General features: G+C 40.8%; 1 protein-coding gene across 1 annotated transcript; it reads right to left on the bottom strand.

The window, feature by feature from the left end:
* Nucleotides 1–857: 857 nt before the first annotated feature.
* cpe (carboxypeptidase E) lies at nt 858–18,376 on the bottom strand. The gene is made up of 9 exons (XM_085782558.1): nt 17,883–18,376; nt 7,364–7,560; nt 7,008–7,175; nt 5,258–5,375; nt 4,693–4,875; nt 3,744–3,883; nt 3,108–3,207; nt 2,694–2,812; nt 858–2,063 (listed from the first exon to the last, which is right to left on the bottom strand). Exons 1-9 carry the CDS (start codon nt 18,127–18,129, stop codon nt 1,965–1,967), a joined length of 1,371 nt encoding a protein of 456 aa, XP_085638684.1. The 5' UTR covers nt 18,130–18,376; the 3' UTR covers nt 858–1,964.
* Between the last annotated feature and the right edge of the window lie 1,088 nt (nt 18,377–19,464).

Raw genomic sequence — 19,464 nt, 5'->3', positions numbered from 1 at the left:
TCTGGTTTGTTTGTGTTAGCGGTGTTTCTTCGTGTTGACCCGTTCATACTTTTCTCTGCCCCCTAGCGGCCGGCGACAGAAACGACTCTGTTAACAACTTCTCCCGGAACAATAAAGTTTTAGTCTGCTTACAATAAATGTATCCAGTTCATAGACTGTATAAATGCCAAATTTTTTTCTTTCTTTTTTCTTTTTTTACCATATTAATACATTATTATAAAGAATATAACTTTTTATGCATTTCCCCAGAAAATGGAGGCTATTTATTAGAAGTAACTAAACCATATTAGCTGTTTTTATATGCAGTCTATGTATAAGCCTATCCATAAGTAAGACTGCATAATGAATTTGGTACCGGGCCGGCCTCCCCTATCTATCTATCTATCTATCTATCTATCTATCTATCTATCTATCTATCTATCTATCTATCTATCTATCTATCTATCTATCTATCTATCTATCAATTATTTTTTCAAATTGTGTTTATTGTCTCATTGTCCTGTCTATATGGACCTAATTTGTGTCTGAAATAAAGTAAATATCTATCTATCTATCTATCTATCTATCTATCTATCTATCTATCTATCTATCTATCTATCTATCTATCTATCTATCTATCTATCTATCTATCTATCTATCTATCTATCATTTGTCTTCTGCACCTACAGGGAACTGTTTCTGTTGAACAAGTAGGCTACTGTGCGACAACATCAAATATTGATTTGATTTAGGTTTACGCTGTATGAAGTTCATCATTAGACTGAAATTATGGTCATCATGGTATAACTTTTGAAAGCATGAACCCCTGTGTCTGTGTCTGTCTGGTGTAGCTCCTGAAATAAGAGACAACGATGCAGTTTGACAACATAAAGAGGGGAGTTTTTTATTGATCAGTTCATTCTTCAAAGTTTATATCAGTTTCTGTCGTTATACATTCAATAAATTCCTTCTGCGGTCTCAAGCTGGGTGAACTGCATCCATACAGTCAGCTGAACGCCCTGTGTCCACTCACTAAAAGATTAGTGTGTAATATATCATTGAAAAACAACCTCTTCCACAGTTTCTTACATACTATAGTTTTCTCTGTGTAGTGCACATACAAAGGAATGGCTTTGGGTAGACTGAGGTGGACAGATTTTATATGTATTGTATGTAACCTTGTTTTCTTTGTTTTTCTTTTGTTACAAAAACCAGAGAGTTCTTGCTATGCCTACTTCATAAATACAGTATATATTATAACCATTCACCTTGTGCTAAAATCAAAGCTGTGCTGCAATCAGTTTAAAAAAAAATCTCAACATCAATAACATACAGGGAAATAAGCTTGCCTGTATAGATTGTTTACAATATAATGTTTACAGTGGTTTTACAGTGTTTTTAATGTCCCTGATTATCTCAAAACCATAGTTGTATTATTTATTTTATATTACAGGAAAGAAACAGAGTATTTGTCTGTGTGTCTGTGTGTGTTTACAGGTACTTGGAAGTGAGAAGGTGTGCACCAGGGTAGTGTTTGTGTTTGTATCTGCACTAAAGCCGGGAGAAACAGAGACATTTAAAACAGGACAAATTACAAATTCTTATGAACAGAGCCATGTGGTAATGATGTAAACAGCTCTTTTACATCCATGATTACTCAGTCACTCCTTGGTTATATAGATGGGTGCTATGGTTATCAATCACGTGTACAATAAAGAACACAACACCACAGAAATCAACATCAATCCCACTGCCATCAAACTACCTGCAAATTCCTCCTGTGTCCGTTCGTGTGTGTGCAGGATACTTAAACAGTCTACAGGAGTATGAAGCAAACCATTACATTAATAAACAGTATAATCAATTAAAATAATGATTGAAAGAGAACAAAACAAATAAGAGACAATATATTCTTTTTTTTCTTAGAGTGGACGGGCACACATAATGCTGAATATATTACATCGATGTGCGAACGGTCCGATGATTTAGAAGTTCAGTGTCTCTGACATCATCTTCCACCAGTCCATCAGCTCCTCCCGCTCCTCCTCCTTCCTCTCCATCAGAGACTCCAGCTCAAAGTCCACCTGAGGTCGGAAACACAGAGCGACATGGTCTCAACATGACAGGTAAGAAATACAAAAAATAGATGCTAATTGCATCTAGTGCTATAAATGAGCTCTCTTAGGGTGATAACGTACGAAAACAACATTAAAGTGTGCTGAACTTAGCATTATATACTAATAGGAAATGATTCAAGAATCAAATCAGACTGTCATTAAAAATTTCAAGGATTTAATAATGATTTTTTTATGCTTCGCTGTCATTCACAACCATTTTGAATTTCCTTTGTGCACTGCATTGTGTCAAAACTAATGACCAGCACAATCAAAACTAACTCAATCCATTTTCTAGAAAGTGTAGCCTAATGACTGTTTTGAGTGTGCTTTCCCTGTACAAACACACTACATAGCCAAATATAGTTTTAAAAGAAACACCATAGATTAGACAGAGTTTCTCTTATTGTCAACAATCCCTTCAAGAGAATTGGTGGCAAGATAAACTGCAACCTGCCACAAGATACTGTACATACTATAGGCATGACTTTGTTTTAAAGGTTGAGAACCATTCACTTTTACCCAGTCCTTCATGAACACATTGACACCACAGTGCTCTTCAGCAGTGTTTCCATTGGTGCATTTGTTTGTTGGACTCACCCTGGTTGCAGGGCTGTAGGGAACAGCCACCTTTTTGATGACGGTCAGGTATCCTGGAGCAGAGGCCGCCACTTTGTAGTTTCCTGGAGCCAGCAGGCGCCAATAATCTCCATCTTTGGCTATAAATTATAGATAATCTGATTAATAGATGCAATAAAACAACGGTAATGCTTATATTTACTTTATTATCACCATTATATACTCTGTGTAGCAGGTTCAAGTGAGTAAGAAGTGACAACAGAAAATAATAAAGGGTGCAGTACCCACTACGTCCACAAGATGGAGGCATCTTACAGCATTTTACCATTTCATGTCTCATATTACACGTCTCTCTTCCGTGGAAAGATGTGTAATTGACTTGTAATACACAGTAATGGTGTGTGTACATCTTAATTTGCACTGTAATGCTGATACCTGTGGTGATGTCATGGTCAATACCCTCCACGGAGATGGTGGCGTTGGAGATCGCGTTGCCCTGGAGGTCGCGCACAAAGCCCTTGACACCACGGTGAACCTACATACAATACACACATTGACACACACGCACACGCATAAGCATATTCAGATTGGTTGAAAGACAGGGATCTTTGTTTCAGCTTTAAAAGGAAAACGCCACAATGCTCTTTGATTGTGAAAAACAACTGACTCACTGTTGGACACTTAAATCGACCAGTGTTGCATTATCTTGCATTTTTGACCATTTACTCATCGATCAAAGATGTAAGTGGTGTTATGTTACCACAAAATCTCTAAGTGTGTGGAGGATGGTCGTGTTATTGACACTCTAACACCATGAACCCATTAGACCTATCACCTCACAACAGGTAATGTTAGTTTCTTTTTACTTTTGAAGAGCATAGTTTTAGTTATTAAACATTACCATCTTCTAAAAATAAAGGTGTCATACCAGAAACACATCTTTTCGCCCTCATTTTCTCTTGAACATTGGCATCTTACTTTGTGAAGATGAAGCACCTTCATTTTGTTTGTGCTGCATCAATTACTGTAATAGACCAATGAAAACAAGTCGTTTAGTGGCATGCTGCCTACCTGCTCAATGTAGCTGACGAGCGAGTTGCGGTTCTGCTCCCAGTAGGTCTTCAGCGTGTCCTCGGTGGGGAACTTGTCACAGCTGAGCTCCAGGGTGATCTCAAAGCAGTTGCTGCTGAGGTAGTTGAAATCCTGCATTCCTGTGATCAGAATCAGAATCAGAAATGTAAAGATGATGTAAAGATAATTTAACAGCACAAGGAATTTGATGTGGTGTCAGGTGCAGACACAAAAAGTACAAATGTAGCGATAAAATAAATGAATAATACTGTACTGCAAAAAATATGCATATAGTATATACAATTTTGGATTTATACACAATAGAATGAAGATAGATATAAACAGAATATAGAAAAGTTATTGTGCAAATTTGTGGAGAGGGAGCATATACAGTTTGAACAAAAGGGGCCCTAGAAGGGATCCCTGTGGGACACCTTATGTTATACTGCTCTTAAAAGCTACAGTTACAAGATAAAAAAGAAGTTATTGCCTTTTGCTTTGGTTTGACCCAGTATATTCTGGTAAGCTATACAAAGGAAGATTACAGTAACTGCCAAATAAGGGTCATAGGTCAAATCAAAGATCAGGATTAATATGTAGGAAGAATAACCTAATAAAAAGCTAAAAAAAAAATAGCCACAAACCCAATGGTCTGCTTGCAACAATATTGGCTGGACAACAAGAAAACTTTACAGTTATTTTTCTCAGTTCTTCACTTTTGGAAGTTACTGCTTTTCTCCTTTGTAGGGCAGTATAGTGGTCCCTTCCTTCTTATTACACCCTGAACTAGGTGAGGTACTGTAACAAGAACAGAGCATGGAGTAGAGAAATGCTCAAGATATGCCGTTGCCTAAACTGTCCACCAGAGAGCACTACTGTTAAATATCCCTTCAGTGCGTGTGCTGCTCGAAGCCAAAGCCACTCATGCTGTGAGTCAGTGGTTTCCTACCTCCTGGGACGCTGTACCAGGCCCCTCCATTAGTGATGCCGTCTTTGAAGCTGGAGTCGTCGTCGTTCTTGCGGCATGGGGCTCGGTGTGGGTCGGACATCACTGGGTTGTACATGGAGTAGGACCTGGCCAGAGACTTGAACATCACATCGTCTGGGCTGGCACTGTACTCATGAGTGGATCCTGAAAGGTGAAATGAGACGGAAAGGAACAAATAAGTGCACATTGTTTAGACAGTGGCTGTGATAAAGTATCAATTGAGCACCTGCATCTGCAACACATTAAACCTGTGCTTGCGCAAACACGCTTTGGTTACTTTGGATAATGGTGCACAGGAGGCCATAGTAGGGAAACATTTTCCATCTGATCTGAATTAAAGTTACGACACTCTAAAGTAAAACTATAAAAATGTTTATTTCAGTTTCAGGTCAAAATATCTGACTCATTAAATCTGTGGAAAATGTCTCTTATAGAAAAACAACACATTTTATATACATTCAAACAAGCTAAACAGAAAAACAAGATGTGTTTGTGTGATTGCTTGAGCATGTGTGTGTTTGTGTACCAGTGCGGGTCTCATCGTATGGGTAGTTAGCCACCACGTCTCCTCCGTGCAGGTTAGCTGAGAGCACAAAAGGGATATCCATGATCCAGTGGATCACTGACTTGGTCTCTGGAGCCAGCTGCAAAGGCAAAACATCATAAATTACTAATACATAAAAATACACACACAGCACAGGCTACACACAACAAGAAACTGCCCTATGAAGCATTATTAGTATGAAGATATATGAGGACATTGTCAACAAATGGCATGAAAATATAAAGAACTAATAATGCATTAATCCTGTAGTCTGACGTAGTCCTTTATTCTGCTGTGGCAGATTCATTGTTGCCAGTAACTTAATGAGTCACACAAAAATAAACACATTATGAGCACAATACTGGCATATAACCAGCTTTTAACATGCTATCAACTACACATCCAGCAGTTACAGTGCAGTATTATCATCCAGTCCCGGCCCTGAGCACTGGGAGAGTCCCAAGTCCAGTGTGGTTTTGATCTCTGCCGATAAGTTAGACTAAACATCTGGCCCTATGGATGTTTAATGCTCCACTACGTTCACCAGGTCGTCTCTGACTGTCTCTGTGCTGTTTAATCCTGAGCAGGTGAGTGCACAGTGGATTTTACAGTCTTTTTTGCTCAGAAAAGCACTGTCAGAACCAACACTATGAGATTTATCCCAGTTTATCCCAAGAGGGGCAATTCCTTTGCAGCTTCATCAGGCCACACACAGAACTTAAACTCTCACATGCAAAGTAGGTATATGTCAGAGGAAACTGAAGGAACAACAAGCAATAATACACAATGTAAGTACAAAAAATACACAAATGACATTAACACGATTTTTGCACAATTTATCTTGGTAATATCTCCCCAACAATCAATGTTACTGATAAGTATTTGATTAAAATAATGTTGGTGGACAGTAAAAAAGTAAAAAAAGCTATTACGAGAAGATGGCTATCAAAAGAGTCCCCATCAAAAGAGGAGTGGATTGCAATTGTGAAAGAAATATATGACATGGAAAAACTGACTTTTTCCTTGAATCTGTGCATAGACAAATTCACTACATACTGGAGGAAATGGACAGCTCATCTGGAATAAGTGGCCCCTCATCACAACAAGACACATTTACTAATATGATTGTTTGTGTTTTGTTTAACAATGAGCTAATGTGCACCATAATGCCTGATAATGCAGAGGAAGACTGCAGATTTGGGTGATTCATCACTACAAGTGACCCCTTTTTACATCCTCTCATTTGAAACACTGTCATTATGAAATTAAATAGAGATCCTTTAGAATCAGTGCATCATAAACTATCATGTGGCTGAGGAACCAAACATCATCAAGTATTTCAAGACAATCAGCCTGATCCTTAAAGCAGAAGTAAGCGTTCCGGTCGTTTTGGCTAACTTCTTGTCAGCCGATGGAGTTAGCAGCCCCCGCCCTCGTCCCTACGTCACCACATTCACGCGCATCCCTTGGCTGCACACACAGAGAGGACCGCCCCTTTATGCCGTTCTCTCTCCTCATTGGATAAAGGTTGTAGGATACAAGGAAAGTTTTCTCCTCGGCTCAGAGCAGAGCAGAGTGACTGACAGACCCGTGTTTCAGACCAAACACTCTATATAAGTGATTGCTGTCGGAAGATATAACTATTTAAGACTTATAGTATTAACACAAACATTCCGCTTACTTCTGCTTTAAATCAAATACACTGACTTCATCTGCGTGTCTGTTTTCGTACCTTTGTGTTTTCGTCCACGGCCTTCTTCATGTTCTGCAGCAGGTGGTTGTTGGCTCCACCCTCCCTCTCATTGATGTAGATGATTCGGTCCAGATCGGGGAAGTTACGGTTCAGATCCACACCCTGCGCGTTACTGCGGCCCACAAACCAGTCCTTGATCTCTCCAGGCTGAGCGGGAAACAGAAGAAGAAGACGTGTCGGTGGATAGAGATTGTGCTGAGCTGCAATAATCGTCGCTCTCGAACGCTGGATATGTGTAATTTAAAACCGAGAGTTGTAGTGTCTGTGGTCTTTTGAGTTCAATCTGTCTGGTGTTGAATCGATTGTGTTTCTTTACTGTTGTGCAGTGTTATCACCTGCGATGCGGCCTTCTCAAAGCCATCTGGGTTCATGGAGGGCATGAGGTGGATGCGGGTGTTGTGGATGAGGTCGATGATGGTCTCGTTGCCTTGCTGGTACTGGTTGCAGAGATACTGAGCCAGGTAGACGAGCAGCTCTCTGCCCACCGCCTCGTTGCCGTGCATGTTGGCGATGTACTTAAACTCTGGTTCGCCTGCAGGGGAACAACAACGACACATGCGGTGTTAGTGCGTCATACATTGTGGTGCTATAATTATTTGACATTAACCTTTAACTGTGCAGCGGTGCGAGGCTGAACAGAATTTGAATGAGAGATGGAGGATTGATTTTTTTTTTTTTAAACAAGATTTATGATTAATGCATCTTTGACAAGCTTAAACCAATCACATCTAGTGTCAGGAAACACAACTGGCAACATAATCCCAAATAAAAATGTCATGATAACGTCACACTCTTTGTAGAAAGAAGTGATTTTAGTCTGTATTCATGGAGACAAACATTTCCTTTATCTCTTTTGCACAGAGAGAAGGTCACTGATAAGACGTTCCTATTGGTTATGGAGGTTACTTAGGACACAACCAGACGAGCTTTAACACTGGACCTTCACTCCAGCAGTAACGAACACACTGACTCTTGAGCCGAGGGGGTTAAATAGGAGTGAACGCTGCAGCCCGGGACTCCATTTGGACAGTAATGACTGAGAGGCAGAGGATTACTGGCCGACACTGTCACAGACCGTTCTGTCTGAATCTTGCCGGAGTGACGGGATCAGATTCGACTAAATCACAGCCAGAGTTTAACTCCAGGACCTGATGTGACAAAATTAGGGATCCTCAGTTCAATTAACAACCTATAAATCCATCCACTGGCTGCTGCTCGTAATGCCGCTCATCAGTCACTCTGTCAGCCTTCATGTTGGTAATTACCTCACAAAAAACAAAGACGAATGAGAGAAATGTGACATTTTCTTTCACGTCACGTTAGCATGTCAAGTCTTACACAAAAGGCACAGAAGCAATATGTCTGCATCAAAATTTGCACATGAAATGTGATTTAATTACACATGGGAAATGTGCTTTTTTATGTGTGGAAGATAACGTAATGTAAACAATGTGAAGTATGGATGCAGAAGAGGGGTAAACCCACTATGTGTTAATGACCGAGGCTCTCACCATCTGTTTGAAATGCTAATTAGCTCTTAATTTATACGAAATGCACACTCAGACATGATGAAGACAAGTGCAGCTCAGTAGCTATTAAAAGTTCTTTAACAAAATGACAGAGGCGATGACTAAGTATGAGCTGCAGCTCACACTGATTAAATACAAACCAGAGATTAGTGGCTTTCTGTGTCTGTACGACAACAAAGAACGTCTCTGGGGACTGAGAGCAAAAAAAAAAAGAAGAAATTCTGTTGTTCAGATCAGTAACGAGTTATGAAATGTGGCTCCAGATCGGCAGATGGTGAGGAGTCTGTGTGTGAAGCCAAACTGCAGCAGGGGTTCTGGTTTATTGGGGGCTTTGAATGTGTTTTTATCGTTTTTTTTGCTTTATTTCTTCTCTGATGGGACCGTTTCAAGGCTTTTTTCCTCCTACTTTATTAAGTTATTAAACTAATAGTCTGATGAAACTTTCCCACTGCATGTGTACGTGTGCATCAGTATTCTCACATTTGCATCTTTTTTCTTTTTTCTTTTTTTTTTACATATTCCTGAGTGTTTGCTGTATTTGTAAAATAATCCCAGAGGCGTCATGAGTGAATAACACCACACACACTCACACAAACACACATAATATACACACGTACACACTGCCCAGCACACATCTGGTAGTCAGGTTATTTTTAAACACTCGAATCTGGTCCCTCTCCGAGTTGCTACTAATGATTTCAAGACTACAATTAACTCTTTCCGTCCTGATGTTGGAGAATGGTTTTTACAGGCCTCGGAGGCCTGACAGAGCTGTCAAACACATGCACTCACAAGTTCACACACACGCACACACACACACACACACACACACACACACACACTTACTTTGAAGCTACTACGATTCAAGCTATTGCACAGATGCTCGACATCCAGAGACCTTTTCTTTCTCCCTTCAGAAACATATTTTCATGCTGTTGACTGCCATGTTAGTGTGAAGGAAAACAGAGCTGTGCATGTTTCAGACATGTTAGAACAGTTGACCTACATAGATGAGATTAAACTGTATGGGCCAACACATGCATTGGTCTGTTTGGGTGTAAGAGGGGCAGCTGAGCGGATGATTAAAGATGAATAACATAATTAATTTCACTTAATATCATTCCATTATTTTTTTTTAGAACTCATTCTTATGTAACAGCTTTGTTTGCTCGTTTTACACACACAAACACACACACACACACACATTATTGACCAGAGGATGTATTTTGCACAAAAGCGAGTGTGATGTGTCACTGCGTAGGTAACGGGCTGTTGTCTTCTCTCTTTTTTCTAAATTTATCCCTCCTCTCTGTCTAACTGTGACTGAGCTTTTTATTCTTTTGGACACTTCCTCCTTTTGAAATGTTTTAAAAAACAACATTTCAAATGACGGTACATGCACAAATGTTTTACCGTTTGAACATTTAAAGCAAAGAGATTGAGGACGGTGTGCAGTGCAAAAGTGTAATGATGCAACCTTGTTAAAATTCAAGGCAGACATGGGAGCGGTAGGATTGCTTTTTTTACTTCATGTTTTTATTTCTTCTTTTTTTAATCTATCTCAGTAGTTGTTGGGTGAAGGTACTGTAGGGTTCATTCAGGACAGGTTGTCAGTCTATGACTATGACTCATTTACAAAGACAAACAATAAGTAAAAGTAGTCAATTTACTATGACGTGTGCTTCTGCATTTCTTGGCCATGTCACACTTGTGAAAGAGGTCTTGATCTCAATGGGTCTTTTATCTGGTTGAATAAAGGTTAAATAAAAATAAAAAAAATTAGTTACATAACGTGTATGCAACCATGCCTGTCAATCGACTAAATAGTAAATTAAATCAAATATCTCTCAGTATAAACTCCTCGCATTCATATGCATGTTTACCCAACTGTTGAATCATTAAATGTTTTGTGGTTAATAATCAATGCGTGCACTATGCCTCTCCTATTCTGTAAACACCTGCATCTCTTCTGCTTTTTTGTGATGGATCTTTAATATGGTTATTCCTAGAGAACAGCTGAGATGACACAGGCCTCATCATAGGTGCCATTTAAAACATTATTTCATCATCTGAAAGCTTTTGTGAATGTTTGATATGTTGTGTTTTATTTTGTATAACTTTGATCTATCTATCTATCTATCTATCTATCTATCTATCTATCTATCTATCTATCTATCTATCTATCTATCTATCTATCTATATCTATTTATTTTTGTTTTTATTTGTAATTCACTTTATTTCTGAAAGCTGCTTTGTAACTTTGTTGAGAAGAGTGCTGTATAAATAAAATGTATAATCATTACTGAGCCATCGTATTGTTGTCTTGGATCTTGTTAATGCATTTCTGCTCACAGATCAATACAACACATCTGGTGCTGACTAAAACCCAGTGTGTGTGTGTCATCCTAAAGGCTTTGTCATGATGACTTGTCATCAGAGGTGTGTGACAGCCAGGTGCTCAATACGGTCTCCTAGGCGACCACGTCATAATGACTGCATGCAGCTGCGATGTCATTAAGGAAGCGCCACATTAGAGGGCTCTCCGTCGTCGTGGCAACTCTGACAGGGGCAGGTGCTCAGGGAGACAAATCAACTCTGGGGTTGAGCAAACAACCCACACACACACACACACACACACACACACACACACACATAGGTTACAACTAGTCTGTTAGCTTTGAATGACTGACAGTTTTTTTCATCTGATATGAGACACACACACACACACACGCTACAGTAGAGACAAAGCGGCAACACAGGTGGAATAAAATTTGCATTTCTGAATAAAACTGATTGCTAACACTTGAGAGATCTATCTATCTATCTATCTATCTATCTATCTATCTATCTATCTATCTATCTATCTATCTATCTATCTATCTATCTATAATAATAACAATAAATACTTTATTTGAATAGGGTGCATATTGATGAACACTGGTATAAAATAATGTAGTAAATATGCCGGATTGTAGCCAAGCCGCTAATTTACATCCGTAGTCTGTCTATCTATCTATCTATCTATCTATCTATCTATCTATCTATCTATCTATCTATCTATCTATCTATCTATCTATCTATCTATCTATCTCAATTTCCTTTAGTAAATAGACAAGATGCTTCATCAGTGTCAAAAACACGTCTACAGGAGCCATCGGATGAGACTTGGATTGGACTTCGCTTGTCTACGGATTGTAATGGCGAACACACACACAGCGTGATGTGAGGAGACATCCCACATCATCATCAGGAGGCAGGAGGTAGAGGAGGCCGCATCCCAGTCTGATGTATAATAGATGACTTCTGGCTGATGCCTCTGCCTTCCTCTCATCCTCTTTCCGTTCCTGCCGCTCTCTTATTCCCTCCACATTCTTTCACCCACCTCGCTTTTTCCCAGTTTTTTCCATCATCATTCCTTTCTTTTTTATCTCCCTTTTCCATCGGCTCCCCTTTCCTCTCAACTATCTCTGCAGGATACGTTTCTCACAGCCAGACTCTTCCACACATCTACAGGCTTTTCCAGCTCTTCTCCATTTCTCTGTTTTCTATTAGGAACATGTTTCATTTAAAAGCGCCTTTATATTCAATATACCATATGTCATTTGATATGACTGTGTCCCGCAGAGTTGCTATTGACTCAACTCCACATCTGTGTGCGTGCTCACTGGGGATTACATACCTCCTCCGTCGTCTGATAAAACAGTTCAGTGTGGAGTCTTATGACAGTCTCTGCCACATGAGATAGTCTACAGCTGATTGGCTGAAGGCTTGTTTCATATTCACTCCTTTTTTTCACATTCAAACCTATTACGAGATAGGGTTTCTCCTCATATTAGAAGCCTCGTAAACAGTTCCATACATGAGAGTCAAAATGGTTTAGGCTGAGGCGGACCTCCTCTTTTTTCAACTCTTGTACACTCAAATGCGATCCAGCTGTGAGATGTAAACACTCCCTACAGATGAAAAAAACCTGTCACCCATGTTCAGTGGTCCAGCATTCGAAATCCAACAAAAGTATAGGCTACATGTTTATGTGTGAGCGAGTCCTACAGTATTATCGCTTTAAGTGTCAAACGAAAAGTTATGCAGCATTGGAGGGATAGCTAATTGTATGTTGATGATGTTTTATTTCATAAAAGAAACCATTTTAATCTTGTAACTGTTGAACAGGGAGGTAAGTTTAATTACTTTACATAGCTATTGTAGGTGCACTATAGTTTACTTTTTTCTAACCCTATAACCCAAAGTAAGTGTTAACAAACTGTAAGTTAGGTGTAGTGAGTGCAAAATTTGAAATAGCCAACATTTGCAGGATACACTCACGTTCATACTACACTATTATGAAGTCAGGAACGATTATTTTAGGTAGGCTCAGAGTAAAGGGTAAACTAGCTCGCTAACTAACCGGCTAACACTAAAAAAACAGAAGTTATTAAAACTCACCAGTTAGCATGGTGTATTTTCTGTTTGTTTGATACATACAGAATTTAAAGAGTAAAATTTTGAGGGGTTACAGTAGGCTAATGTGCTGGACTATAAGCTAAGAGAGTTGGTAGAGAGATACCACTGTTTTGTAGCCTTATAATGTAAACAGTTTGTTTTAAATCTGTAGTTTTCCTGAACACCTGGGAACAACAAGCTTCGAAGCTGACATTTTTACGAACATGGAGCATTATTAATATTCATTTGGGGTCATGTTTGCATTCCCCTGATGAATGTGGCCTATACACATTTAGCCTACATCATATCATTCAAATCGATTGAGGTGAGGTTGTAACAGTTTACGTCAGACGCCCTATTGTCTAATTCCAACTGTGAGATATCAATAATTTCTGACAGGGATTATCGGCTAGTCCCACTTTGGGGAAAACTGGCTGCACTACTGTAACAGAGTCATGATGAATTAAACTAATTTAAAGGCTGTTTGTGGGAGTAAGTCCAAGTCTCTTTCTCCTGTTCTTTCCAGCATACTGTGAGTCAACATAACATCCCCCTCCTCAGCCTGGTTTTGATCTCCACCAGTTTCTTCGGGGCGAATCCAGCTCTTTAGCTGCAGTGCTCCATTTTCTGCACTTGCTAGTTGTTAACTTTGTCTGCTGCCCATTGTTCAGTCTTCTTCTGTTTTTATGGCTGGATACAGTTGCATCTTTTTATATACAGTCTCTGATCTCATCAAACTGATGAGAGCACCAGAGACTGAACACAGACACTAAAGACACATCTGCTCAATGGAGCTCAGAGTCTGCAAAGTGGAGTGGTAATTTTGTTTTTATGGGTTTTCTCACTGCCATTGAGTAATATGATCCATGGTTAATAGAAAAAAAAGGACTATAACCTCTTTAAGTGCAGTGGTTGCGTAAATGTCAGTTACTCTCCACCAGGGCAGCATCAGGGAGAAAAGTACGACAATCTTAGGGGCCCACAGCCCAATATAGGGCCTCATGAAACTCCCCAGTAGCACAATCTTTCTATGACTAAATTATTGTGCATGTAACCCTGACTAATATTCATATTAATGCTGCATCAACATCAAAACTAAAACACAAAACATGCAATATTCATGAAATATTATTATTTTCCAAGCACTATCCCAGCTGCCTTCTTTCAAAAAAGGGTTTAGTCCATAGTAGAGCAACAGTCGGCCTCCGCAAACTCTATCAGCTAATGTAGCACAGACAGGTTACTAGTGCTAGCTGAAAGAACAGAGATAGCCAAAACATAAATCTGGTTAGTGGTTACCAGAAACAAGTGGAGAGAGAGCAGACAAGGAGCGCAGCATATAAAAGCTTTTTTTTTTCAAGAAAGTTGAGAGCAACATTAAGATAGCTAGTTGTCTGTACACACTGGACTAGCTACTAACTAACATTAGGGTTGCCAGCCATCCCATATAATACAAGATCGTCCCGTACTGAAAAATAAAATGCATTGTCTCTTACTGAATCAATACAACTCAACTCAACTCAATACAGCAAGGAAGCACTGACGAAGAGTTAGAGTGAGATTATATAAAAAGTCTTGTAGTGGTGTCATTAAAACTAGAGCTAATTTTTTTTAAAAAGCAAACAAACCTAGAGCTTATCAAAATGTGGGACATCGTCTCAATATGCGTGACAGGGGCAAGGGATGTAAATGCTGATCAGTCCTACACAAAGCAGAACACATGGTCACTTCAGCCACGAGTGGGATTTGAACCCCCAGCCTCTCAGACAAGGCTTTACCCACTGACCTATCTGGCTACATAGGTTAACCTATTAGCAGCTCCATACTATTATCTCACAGTACTGTATATGTGTCACTTATTCCTGATTCAAAGCTGTGATACAAACTTGCCTAAAACATGATTTAACATGATGAATAACCTGATAATAATACTGGATCATCATCCCGTATATGAGATCGTCCTGTATTGAAAAATTAAAATGCCCTGTCAATTACTGAATCAATACAGGATGGTCACACCCTGCTCTAATGATACATGATACGTTTTCACAAGACGGGTATGGCATTAGAAACAAGAAAACCAAAAGTTTCATGAGACAGTGGTTAAAATAAATTTTAAAAAATGATAATACATAATCTATAAAAAAAAAGTGGCGATTGAAAAGTCAGGGGGCCCACTTCAGTATTTTTTCAGAGGGCCGGAGTTACTAGCGACGGCCCTGCTCTCCACCATCTCCCATGTCCTCTAGTGCGCCGTGTACTGTATATTTAATATGTAACCAGCGTGTTTACACTCTTGGCTATAGGCACTTCCTGTTGTCACAGTGTGTGACAGATGGCTGCTTTACTGACAGATGCATGAGCTCAAGACCGTCGTCCTCCGGAGTCAGCCAGCCAGTCAGCCAGTCAGCCAGTCAGCCAGCCGGCCCGTCCAGCCAACCACGAGCTCCCAGTCAGCTCAGTGCACTAAGCCGATCTGTTGCCCCGGCAACCGCTATTTTGGCTCCACCTTAGGGTTTCAACACATCACAGGATCAGATAAAATATTAGGTAGTAGGGCGCCTTAAAGGGAAGCTTTAAGGGTGTCTCCGGTCTCTGCAGAGTTCGCCCTCCTCGTCTCACACACAATCATTTATCATTTGTTTCCCCTGACACGGAAACCATCATCTTTTTTTCTCCTTCTCTCTCTCTCTCTCTCTCCTTCTCTTTCTCTCTTTCTTTCTTTCACTCTCCATTGCCCTGTCAGAGTCTGGAGCTCTTCTTCCCTGTTTCCTCCTCTCTGTTTCATCCCCCTCCTTTCGTGCTGTGGATGTTTTGCTCAGCAGAGATGGAGGGAGAGGAAGGGAGAGGAGGGGGAAGAGGACAAGGAGGAGGAGGAGGAGAGGGGGGAGGGAGGGAGGTGCTACCCCTGTTGGTGAGGCAGCAGCTTGGAAACTCATCTGGTAGTAATAAGGGCTCCACAACGCTACTGTGACTCATGCCTGCGCACACCCACCAGACTATTACAGGCTTATTTAGTACGTGCGTACGGTCATTAGGCTCCGTGACCATGCGAGCTGCAAAACACACAAACCCAGTGGTGCACCATGAAGACCACACAGAGGAGAAAAAAAATACACCTTCAGAGAGAAAAACACTGCATGCATGCAGGACACATATACTATTACAGAAAAGGACGCAAACTACAATGTAAACTACAGTAATTACAGGCAAAGTTTATTTTTCTTCGTTCGTCTGAGGATTACTTACTGTGGTGAAATTAATCACTTCCTTCCAGCGCATGGGTCAGTTAGTTTCTGTTTGGGGAATTGGACAGGAACCACTGACCCGTTCCAAGATGTTCATTAAAGGCTCATCTGAAAGGTTAATCCACTGATGGTGTGAGCAACAGTGTTTCCTCTCACTTCAGTGCACCTTTCTCACACTTAACACTCCTGATCTTTCTGGGTCGTGCACTGAATTTTTCATTTCTTGATCCTGATCCAGTTAATTCCCTGCATGGTGTATTGATATGATATTATCTACAGCATATCAGACTGAAGTTCTGGATTTATTCCCTTCTGTTCACCATTTATCAAGGTGGAGTCAGGTATCAAATGTCAAACAATAAGAAACAGACAGTAGACACAGCTGAAGAGCAAGAAAGATCTACCACAAATAGTCTAAATCGATTCCAACCTGAGGATGAAACACAAAAGAGAAGCTCTCTACTGGCCCATCCTCCACCATCAAAGCTTTTGAAGTCATGACATAAACAGCTTTTCTTTTCTTTTCCTTTCTTTTCTTTTTTTTAAGGTGTATGGAAACACTGGCTGGTGTCTATTGTGACTTTAAAACCATCTGGTGAATCTCAAGATACAGCTGTGCTCCTAAAATGGACTTTTAAAGACAAACAGACAGACTGTGGATTTGTTTTATCAGGTGTGACTTTAGGAGGTGGCCTGTGTGTCTGAACCTAAATGCAGCAGTGGTGGTTGCCCACATTTGCATTGATGTGGCCAGTGTGTGTGTGTGTGTGTGTGTGTAAACCGTGCATCTAACAAGAAGACCTCACGTTTTGTGACATCACCATGGTTCCCTTCAAGTCTGCAGTCCAGCTCTCTGACAGTATGGAGCAGTGTGGTGATGGGAGACACTGGGATGCCCTGGCATTGCCCATCACCACCATGTCCACTGTCTTATAACTGAACCCAAAGGCACGCACGCATGAGGGACCTCCACGGGTTCATTTAATATTCATAGGGTTCCTCCTTTTGATGCTATAGGTGTGACTCTCTACTCTGGTATGTTGCAGCCAACACTGCAGCTTGTCAGGGAGTGTTAATTTGAAGGAAAAGAAAAGGGGGAGAGGAGAGAAAAAAGCTACTCATTGAGCCGTGGCCTGATGATCCACCGCCTTCGGGATGTTTTCTCAGTATCACGACTCGGGATAAGCACGGATAGAGATCCTTATCAACCAGCAAAATGGCGGCTTTGCGTGGCAGATCCCCACAATCTATCATCATCATCATCATCACCATCTAGATTCCTGTCAAGTTAACACAGCAGGCCCCGCGCTGGCCGCTTTTTACGCACACCTGCGCTGCCTCCACCTCGGGCAGTTTTCTGTCCGTTTGGGGGCAACGACCAACAATCAAGTCACACGTTTCTGAACAAACCCCCCCCCCAAAAAAAACGCAACATTGAAGAGAGCATCACAACCAAGTTGCGATGCGCAATAGTGCGTGATGTGTTTGTGTTATCACAGCGTGTGGTGGTGGTGGTGGTGGAGGAGTGGGGGACAAAAGGGTGCGGGGATGGGATACACAAACACCGCAGTGTGGAGCAGTGTGTGTGTGCGTGTGTGTGTGTATGTGTGTGTGTGTTCGTGCGCGTAAAGACTGACCAGGCTCGTGCGTCCCGGGGTTGTCGGACATCTCCAGCACCAGCAGCTCGCGGCCCTCGAAGCTCTCCCCGATGGTGTAGATGCGGGTGATGGTGGGACACTGCAGCCACACCGACACCAGCGCCTTCCGCATCTCCTCGTAGCGGTGGTACTCGAAGGAGATCCCGCCGTCGGTGCCGGCTGCGCTCACCAAGGAGACGGCCACCGCGGCCCCGAGTAAAACTACCGACATGAATGAAGGTTTCATTTCGACGTGTCCTCTCTTTCTTCCTAAGTCCTGTCTTCTTCTGCTTCTGCTTCTGCTTCTTCTGCCTGCCTGTCTGCCCGCGGCTTGGTCCCAAGCCTTATCTCTGTGCTGCAGCCTCGCTGTAGGCTATAAATATCACTCCCTCTGCTCTCTCTCTCTCTCTCCCTCTCTCTCCTGTGATGCGCTGCTCTACCTGGGCGCAGACTCCCACCAACCTCCACTGTGAAGACAGACGCACTACAGGAACATATCCGGTCGTTCCTTCTTTCAAAATAAAGGTAGGCTTTTGTTTAAAAATTGAAAAATAAATTCACGATGAAATAATTGTTTTCCCGTCAAGAGGATAGGCCTACTAAGCAGAACTGAAAAAATATTTTTTTTTAATTAAAAAATTATGGATAAAGTACACAATAAAAGTAAGTAAAAACTCAGGACATTATTGTGAAATGCTTTTATTCCACAGCCAAACTGTGTTTACCCTGTTTGTGTTGACTAATAAATAAAGACTTAACCAATTAAAGTCTCCTTTGATAAACAGGGCATTTTAAAATAAAACTACAGGAGATCAATTAAAAGAGAGAGAGAGAGAGAGAGAGAGAAATTGTGTAAAACTCATTTAAACTCATATAGGCCTAGTTGTTTTACAATGCAGTGTTTATATTAGCCACTTTGTTTTTCATTTGACTTCATTCATGATGTGTTCTTTATTTATTTAATTCTGAACACTTTGATTGCTCAATGGGGTGTTTATGGAGGAACATTTTACTAGATTAAGAGTGTTTTTCCTTTATCCACTTTACTTTATGTGTGAGGTCATGTCCGTCTGCACCGTGTGATTCAGGCCTTTTATTGCATGTCGGCTACTGAGCATGAAAAAAACAACAGGTGAAAAGATCTAAAGTAAAATAAATACTGTTGGAGAATCAGTGGTGTGTGACAATAACAAAGCTATTTATTTGACTGTTTCATTTCATGATATCATCAGATCATTTTGCCCTCATCAGTATGATTTTTCTTAGTGAGAGTTGGTGTTTAATTCACCACTTCCTGTCTGGTGCTGGTTGCTGCTGTCTGACTTGATGCTGCTGAGTGTGCAGGATGGAGCTGTAGGGGTGTGTCCACAGTGCAGCAGAGAGGAGATGAAGGGAACCTACTGCACAGAAACCCACTCACCAACCAGCCCACACCCACTGTGTGTGTGTGTGTGTGTGTGTGTGTGTGTGTAGCAATACAGAGACCCTGACAGAGATGATTCTGGTATGTGATGTTAATCTGAACCGTCGCTGAGCCGAGGCTCTGTAGAAATGTGTTTAAGTGTCAATAATGTAATGTAAT

This window comes from Trachurus japonicus, chromosome 1 (genome assembly GCF_045865225.1).
Source record: "Trachurus japonicus isolate A0001 chromosome 1, Traja_1.0".
NCBI classification, from domain to species: Eukaryota; Metazoa; Chordata; class Actinopteri; order Carangiformes; family Carangidae; genus Trachurus; species Trachurus japonicus.
This window is presented reverse-complemented; position numbering and strand designations above follow the sequence as displayed.

Coding starts and splice junctions, on each gene's coding strand:
- cpe (XM_085782558.1), bottom strand. CDS start 18,129: ATGAAACCTTCATTCATGTCGGTAGTTTTACTCGGGGCCGCGGTGGCC. Junction 5,376..7,007: donor CCGTGGACGAAAACACAAAG/GTACGAAAACAG, acceptor TTGCCTTTGCAG/CTGGCTCCAGAGACCAAGTC. Junction 4,876..5,257: donor ATACGATGAGACCCGCACTG/GTACACAAACAC, acceptor TTCACCTTTCAG/GATCCACTCATGAGTACAGT.